The 8,348-nt window shown below is 43.7% G+C and overlaps 1 protein-coding gene across 1 annotated transcript; it reads left to right on the top strand.

Moving 5' to 3' along the window:
* The first annotated feature begins 666 nt into the window (after positions 1–666).
* On the top strand, positions 667–7,189 carry LOC134408372 (gilatoxin-like). The gene is made up of 5 exons (XM_063140631.1): positions 667–718; positions 1,192–1,345; positions 5,152–5,426; positions 6,085–6,224; positions 7,061–7,189. Exons 1-5 carry the CDS (start codon positions 667–669, stop codon positions 7,187–7,189), a joined length of 750 nt encoding a protein of 249 aa, XP_062996701.1.
* Positions 7,190–8,348: the final 1,159 nt, after the last annotated feature.

The following is an 8,348-nucleotide window of genomic DNA, read 5'->3' as shown; positions in this document are numbered from 1 at the left end:
ATTTTTAACCTATTTAACTTGTTTATTTTAGCTTATCTTTTTACATATTTTTATTATGTCAAATTGTGATGTCTTATCACTTTTACCAATAAAGGTTTCCTAAAACAATTAGCCCCAGGCTGTAGGCATTTTCTGGTGTAAAGGTACTAGCGAAAAAGTCCAGTGAAGGATTTAGCAGCTGTGGACACTGTTTCTCCTTGGGCATTTGGCAGAGGCAAATTGTGGATGGATGGGGGATTAATTACCTGCCCCACATCACTCTATTGCATCATTGATTTGTGAGAAGTTCAGAGTGCCTGTCATTTGGGGAACGGCAAGGCCAGATCAGACAATGTGAAGAGAGGAACCCTAACCTGGGCCAGAAAGTGGGGGTTGTTTACCCAAACCAAACAAAGACAAACTAGAGAAAATGATCACCCAGAACCTCGGGTTTGGTGCAATGCTGTTTCTCGTGTTTGCCTGGATTTGGGAAAAAGAAGGCACTGGGATGATTGATTGTATGCATTCTCACAGGAGATGCCAGATTGGCAGACATGAGTGTGTCAACCCATGGGGGATATAATAAAGGAGTTGAGATGAACATTTTGTGCTCTGTTGTCTTAATCGCTGAACTTATTCCCCATTTCTAAAGTACACAGGGACACGTCGCCAGGCACATCTGCTGCTATGGAACCTTCCAAACTGCTGGCTGTCTTTCTGTTGCTGCTGCCATCTTTTGGTAAGAGCCAACATTTCGATGCAATCTGACCAGAAACTTGGGAAGGCTGGGGGATAGTGGGTGTGCATCAGTTTGTCTTCCACTTCTAACTGCATTTGTGTTAGATGTGTAGCAGTTCTCTCTTTATGTGTGTAAGTGACCTGTATTGTTGTCCGAAGAGCATTGCATGTGACTCGTTACATTCTGATTTTCCTTTCCTTGCCCATGATATGGATGCGGATGGGCTGTTGTGTGCAGCTTATGCTAGAGAGATGTGTAAAGTGTAGTGCTGAAACATATTTTAAACTTCTTCAACACTGAGTGGTCACACAGCAAACCCACATGTGAAGTATCTCTTAGCCTCTCTCCTTAAAGAATGAAAGGGATAATTGAGTTATTTGGGAGAAGTGATTTTGGAGGTATTGCAATCTTCTGTTGAAGAGCATCGGTGCCCATCCCAGTGGGACAGTGAGCTTTCTTGGTCTGTGTTGCAGTGTCAGCACACCGTAAGCGGGTCCTTGGAGGCGAGGAATGCAGTGAGTATGAACATCCATGGCTTGTGCGACTCTATGACTCTAAAAGCTCCTTCTGTGATGGAATATTGATCGATTCTAAATGGGTGCTCAGTGCTGCTCATTGCTACAAAAGGTGAGGAATGTCATGTCAAGGCACTGGTGAATATGTTTGGGATCCAATTTCAGATTTTGGGCATTGTTTAAGGTTCATTCATCCATGAGCAATAGTGACCATGGTGTGTGTTCTGAAGAGCTCCGGTCTTGAATGCAGCCCTTTGCTTTTACCCGTGGAAAAGTTACATTGCAGTAAAATTACATGCAACTGTTAGGGAAATTCCCCTCACCTGATAGTGAAGGAACGACTTCACAACCAGTCCAGACACAGAGATTCAAACAGATGGAGAAAAACTCTCTCTCCATCATTCACGTCAGCATACTTTTATACTCATCAAAGTGTCTGTGATGAAGTCACACTTTTCCCTCCTGTGACTGATCACAAGTCTCATACATGTTCCATAAACAGAAACCCATTCTTACATAAAAAATGCCATATTTTGGCAGCCTATGACCAGTACAAAATGTGCATTCTGTTCTTTATAAGCACCTCAAGGAGAAATAGGAATTTCAGAGTATGCTCTGACCCTTCAGAAATGCCTAGTCAGAGGGATCTAGATGGTAAATAAATTAAACAATGCACGTCCTCCAAGTCTATGTTGCTCAGCCTGGTTCCTAAACACAAGTGGAGTGCTTATGCAAAAAGTAACACGTAATCCTGGCAGATAAGCATCAAGAGATCAAGACAGCCTTGGAGCTTTCAGTATCTTGTTGTCTTTAAAGGCACGAGGGTGGGGGCTAGAGGGAAAGTGTCAGGAGTGTTTTTGAGCAATTTATTCACATTAAATTGAGGGGCTTCAATTTGGGGCATTTTCAGGATTCCCATTCACAACTTTTCCAAGTTTGAATATGGGGCAGGAACCCAACAGGAATGCAAGGTCCTGTTGATAGGGCATTTCATGTGATCCCTGCCAAAAAATCTCTGTAAAATTTTAAAGTGAAGTTTCAGTTGAAATCTTCTTTTTACGACAGGAGAGATGGAACTCTTTCCACCTGCACGTCCGAATTGCAATATCGGAGAAGTTCTCACACCTCACATTCTGGTGGTGGGCAGGAACAGAAGCAAAGAGGGATGGAATGAAGGGTAGAGGGGCAGAACCAAAACTACATGTTGTAACTGGTAGCTTCAGGATTTCCAGTTTATAATCTTCTTTTATTGTGAAGTACTCCCATACATCCTGCTTTAATTGTGCTATAAAGCCAAAAGATGTGCAATATCTAGGTGCAGGGAAAGTCTGGTTCTTCAGGGCATGCAAAAGCACATCGCTCATACTACAGCATGTACTTTCATCCCTTGTTTTGAATCCGGTGTTCTGTGGGTGTATTTTCAAGGGGCAGAATTGCTGATGAATGAAAGGGGTGTGTCTTGTCTCCAGCGGGTGTTTTTAATTGCCAATTCAAATCCTTCCTACTCCTCCTTCCTCCATCTTAACTCATCCATTCTCACTTTAAAAGAAATGTGGGAAATGCAACCTCCTTGCCAGCAGCACCCTCATTTTTAAAGATAAAGAAATCCAAATTGGCACAGTAGTAGGTATTAAGGAGAGGTTTTAGCATGCCGAATTTGAACCAGATTGGGTCATCCATTGATTTGTTAATGTTTTTTTTTACATTTCTTCCCTCAAATCCGTTGGAGTTTATATTCTGTTAGCGCGGAGGAACTTAGGATCACATTTCCATGCCTTTGAACATCCGAAACTGTGCATCTTCATTGTGATTTACTTTACTCAAAAGTAAATCCCATTGATTTCCACTGCTTACATAACCTGCTGCCCCTTGGTCTGTGCTTGGAGGGGAGAGAAACGGTGAAGGGTGGTGGAAAGATTTCCCTTCTTTCCACACCTGGGAGCTTTTCATAAGCAGGAGCCATGGAGGTAGGGAGGGAGGGATCCCCCTCTTTCTGCGCCCTTTTCCTAAGCACAGACCAAGGGGCAGCATGTCATGTTAGCAGCTGAAATCAATGGGATTTGCAGCAGCAACCCTCACCCACATATATACAAATCCAGTAGACTGGACAATGAGGGAGGAAAGGAAGATCGGGGAGGAAGATACTCTTTAGTGTTCTGCGTTTTGTTTTGTTTTGTTTTTACAATGGGGGGTCCAGTTTTTATTAGGAGCCCCCACACGGGAAAGGATAGCTTAATCCTCTCACTAACTGTGATTTCCCTCTCAATTTCTCTGTCATTGGAGGTCCTGGCACTGCATTTGAAGTCTCCTCCTCCGTACCCTGGGAGTTGAGATGGCCACTCCCTACCTCGCTTCACTCCCCCACCCCAGCCACCCACCCCATTTCCCCCCTTTTTAAAGTTGCAAAAATTAAGATTGCAATCCAAGGGGCTCTAATTTGGAAATGCATTCCATTGAACTCAATGGGATTTATTTACTGAGTAAGCCTGCAAAAGAGTTGACTGCAGTCTTATGTAACGTTCTATTTTGGTGTTCAGTAACAAGAGAAGCAAAATCCAATCCCTGTTAGAGGGGGAGTTGTCCCCACTTCAAACAACCAATAAACAGTAGGAGGAGGTACAAAGAAGATCTGGGGGGTGGGGATAAGAACTTGTGTGAGTGAACTTCAATGGATCTCCCCAATGTGCTACAGCAGAGGTGTAAGTTTACAAGTTTTCATATGCTATATAAGCACTATATAAGCAAAATGAGATAACAACTCGAATTATCCCCTACAGCGCTAAACTGGCGTTGTTGTTGCTAAATCACACCCTGGGTAGCGGCTCTCCTAAGATCCGTTGCAAAGGGTTTAAGGGGGGAAATGTAAAAAAACATTAAAAATCAATGGATGATCCAATCCGATTCAAATTTGGTATGCTTAAAGCTCTCCTTAATATCTATTACTGTGCCAATTTTGATGTAAGCATTTGTTTAATTTTTCTTTAAACATATCACATTCTGCCCCAGTGGCCACTCGGAAAACAACAAATGATTTATCCAAAAACTACTAGCAAAATTTCTCGATTCTTTTCCCTTCATAGCACAATTAAAGCAGGATGCATGGGAGTACTTCACAGTCAAAGGAGATTATTACCTGGAAAACTTCAGAGTACTTCACAATAAAAGCAGATTATTAGCTGGAAAACTTTGGAGTCCTTTGCACGCAATTCACAGTGATTGCACAGTATAATGCTGGTGTGATGTAGCTCTGAAAGTTCTTCCTGCTAGTAGCCTCAGGAGAGGCATTTTTAAAGTTTTTGAAATGAGAGGAAAACTGCAAAAACGGGGAAACTCACAAATAACTAGTGGCGAGGGGAAAGGGGTGGTGGCCTTCTGGGGAATTGCTGAGGACAACAGTGGGCTTCTTGCAGGGACATATTTGGTCCTCGGGACTACTTTTGGAAGAGTTGGACAGCCATGCTCAGCAGCAAGTCCTATGACAGTACCTGCAGGCGAGATCCCAGGACAAATGTCCACCCCAAGCATTCATGTAGAGCTCTATCAGACAAGTGTTTTAATGCATGCTTGTTACTGGGCACTCTCGGATTTTTGTGGGTCCCTCTCAAAACGCTGTCTACCTCCCACGTGCCTCCCCACCCCTTTTAGCCTTTTTCACGTAACAAAAACACATCCCAGTAAGTCTGACTTGATTTTAAAGGTGGAAGTTGCCACTGCTGTGTGCAGGAGAAGCAGTGGGATCAAAGCGGCCCACTGAATGGGCCACATGCAGGTTGTTTACTTCCTCTTTCAAAAGAGGAAATAATGAGGGACAAATGCGCAGGCGGAGAAGCAATGGAATGGGATTTTCCTCCTGTGTGATGATGCTCATAGTCAACTTGCCCATCTGGGCCTTGGACTTCTTTGCTGTTTTTCCTGTAGTGGCAAAATTAAGATAAAGCTTGGAATGCACAACAGAAAGGTGCTAAGAGGTAATGAAAAGTCGAGACTCAGTGTGGCCACCCATTGCTACCCGGACACTGCCCGCACCACCAAGAACAGCTGTGCGAATTTCACTGTTGACATCATGATGCTCAAATTGAACAAACCTGTGAAGTACAGCAAGTTCATCGCTCCTCTCCGCCTGCCCACCGTCTCTGTCTCCGTGGGAGCAAAATGCAGGGTCCAGGGTTGGGGCACAACCACAGTTCCTAACAGTAAGAATCATCAACAGCTCATAATTCTCTGCACACTCAGGCACATTGTCTCCATAGATGTGGAAAGCGCTCCATGAAATGTTGCCCTTTGGCTGGTGGGCACGGTTGGAATTTTGAGACTGTCGTAGGTGCTCTTACAAAATGGCTGCCATGGGGAGGGCCCGACCATTTATAAAATGGCTACTCTGGTGGGCATCACCCATCACAAAACTCTAGTTTACCAGAAGGTAAACTGGTGGAACTAAAATAAAATAAACTAGTCCAAGAACCGAATTACAAGGCAGAGGTGGGGTCTGAGCAACAAAACGTTAATCCATTCTTTTACATCCAAATAAACATGGTGCTGGAGATCAACAGCTCATTTTGCATCATAACAGACTCATTGTTTAATTTTTAAAGCACTTAAGAAATGAAATAAAAAGCAGGAGGGGCACAGAGCATGGTGGGTGCATGCAGAACAGGGGCTCTTCCGCTGAGCCATAGCCCTCTCCCAGGTTCAGTGGGGCCACTCAGCAGGACTTCCTTAAAGCTCACCAAAACGCTGGAAGGGGCATTGCACAAGGCCAGATTTTTTCACACAGCTGCTCCCATACACAGCAAACAAGACCCCTTGCAAGCATCTTACTGGACCGTCTCGCCCTTTCCTTTTGGTTTTCAGTGACTTATCCTGCAGTTCCTCATTGCGCTGACGTCAACATACAAGAGAAACGCTTGTGTGTGAAGGCTCACCCAGGGTGGAAAATGACTGAACACATATTATGTGCAGGAACTTGGAAAGGATGCAAAGGAACATGCTGGGTAAGGAGATTTTTCTGTGGTCGGAATTCCTTTCACCAAGCCCAAAATTGCAACCAGGTTACATTGGACCAGGCTGAAGACTGATGCATCATCCATAAAGACAGCAAAGGATGGCACCAGTATGCATATGCAAATTGTATATAAATTATATGTAAATTAGCATATGCATAATAAAGTTTAATACATTCTAAATTCACAGTGTACATAGTTCAGCGAAGTCATATGTTCTGTACACATACATAATATACACAAAGTGTAACATTTAAAATACAGTTGTACTTGCATGTGCTACCCTTCGCATAGTACATGCTAAACTAGCATTGTACACAATATGATAAATTCCAGTAAATTACACACTATTGAATATTGTAAAGAGTATATGTTTCTGTACATACAAACCTTTCTTTAACAAAAACAACAATACAAAGATGGTGGAAGGGAACCTAAAACCCTAGGTTGTTTGTTTTCTTCTTCCCCTGCCCACTCCCTCCTCATATCCCAGATGCCTTTGTGGCATTACAATACTAACCACCCTTTTCCATAACCTGGAGAAACAACCCATGAACAACCCACAATTCTGGACTCACATGTAATGACCATCCATGATTGAAACAGCCTGTCGTTCACAACCAGACATGAAACCACAGGTTCTCTTCCTGGGTTGTTTGTGGTTGACAAACCATGGTTTGTTAGCCTGACAGAGTTCACACACCATGACAACCCAGAATTTAACAACTCATACGATGAATAAATTATGGGTAAGCATTACCTGCAAGCCAGGTCACTATCGAAGTCGAAGCCATAACTATATATTTTGTGTTTTGTTCTTTCAATAGGGTGATTCTGGTGGACCCCTTATCTGTGAAGGACAAGTCCAGGGTATTATATCTTATGGTGAACCAGTTGGGCCTCGCATAAATACTAAGGTCGACAACTATCTCAACTGGATCCGTGGTTTTTATTGACAAAGCACAGATAGACCTGCTCCCTCTGACAATGGATTACTAGTAGAACTCTCTTGAGGCACATCAGTGGGAAGGTGGTGGGGAAGCTACTAGCTGATATCTTTTTTCTTCATTCCTTAGGCCACAAATGTAGGCACACATTTTCCTGACAGTAAGCTTCATTGAGCACAGTGGGACTTTGTTTGGAGTACATGTGCATAGGATGGCACTGTGCAATGCCATGGTTTTGCATCCTCAAATCCCAATGGGATGCATGTTTACTTTGAATAAGTCTCACTAAACAGAATGAGTGAACAAGCATAGGTTTATGCTCTGAATTATGTCTAACGAGATTCTTAGGGTGGCTATTTCCTGCCAAAGCACTAGAATCTTGAATCCTCTGATTACACAATAGTTTCCCTGTGAATTCCTACTCTGAAAGCTAATAACTGAAAAAATAAAAATAAGAAAGAGACTCCAGTATTTCTAACATCTCATTGTATAAACACCTACCTCTTGTCTTCTTATCCTGTGGGCTTGACAGTACTGGCAAGGAGCAGCTCAACTTCACCTCCAGCAGTCGAAACAGGCTCTTCCAAAAACAGGACGTGAATTGTGAGCCTCTATCAGAAACTATTCCCTCCAACAAACCATGCAAATGGAACATGTGCTGTATGAACAACTCCTCCGAGGCCTTGGCTGTCGGGGTGCCTGTGCATGGTATGAAATGAGCCATTTTTTAGAACAGGTCTACCACCACCAGAATGGTGGTATGCCCTTCCGATGAGAGCAAGTCTGTAATAAAATCGAGGGACACAACCTTCCATGGTCCTGACAGTGTGGGTAATGGGCACAACAGTCCCACGGGCCTCCCTGTCTGGTGCTTCACCTTGCAGCACATCTCACAGGACTGTACGTACTGCTCCACATCCGCATGCACCCTCGGCCACCAAAAATACCAGGTCAGGAGGTGAAGGGTTTTGTACAGCCCAAAGTGTCCCGCTGGCCTACTGTCATGGCATTGGTGCAGGATCTGTGCCCCCAGCAGTCCTGAGGGTATATACATCCGGTTCCGGTGTAACAGGATGCCATCCCGCACTGAAAAAGGCAATGAGTGCTTTGCCCCTGCCCAGACAACTTTCCGTACATGCACTTGTGCAAAATGATCTTGCCCCTGCTG

Source organism: Elgaria multicarinata, chromosome 13 (genome assembly GCF_023053635.1).
Source record: "Elgaria multicarinata webbii isolate HBS135686 ecotype San Diego chromosome 13, rElgMul1.1.pri, whole genome shotgun sequence".
Classification (NCBI taxonomy): domain Eukaryota; kingdom Metazoa; phylum Chordata; class Lepidosauria; order Squamata; family Anguidae; genus Elgaria; species Elgaria multicarinata.
The sequence above is the reverse complement of the archived record's forward strand: the minus strand, read 5'-3'. Positions and strand labels throughout refer to the sequence as shown.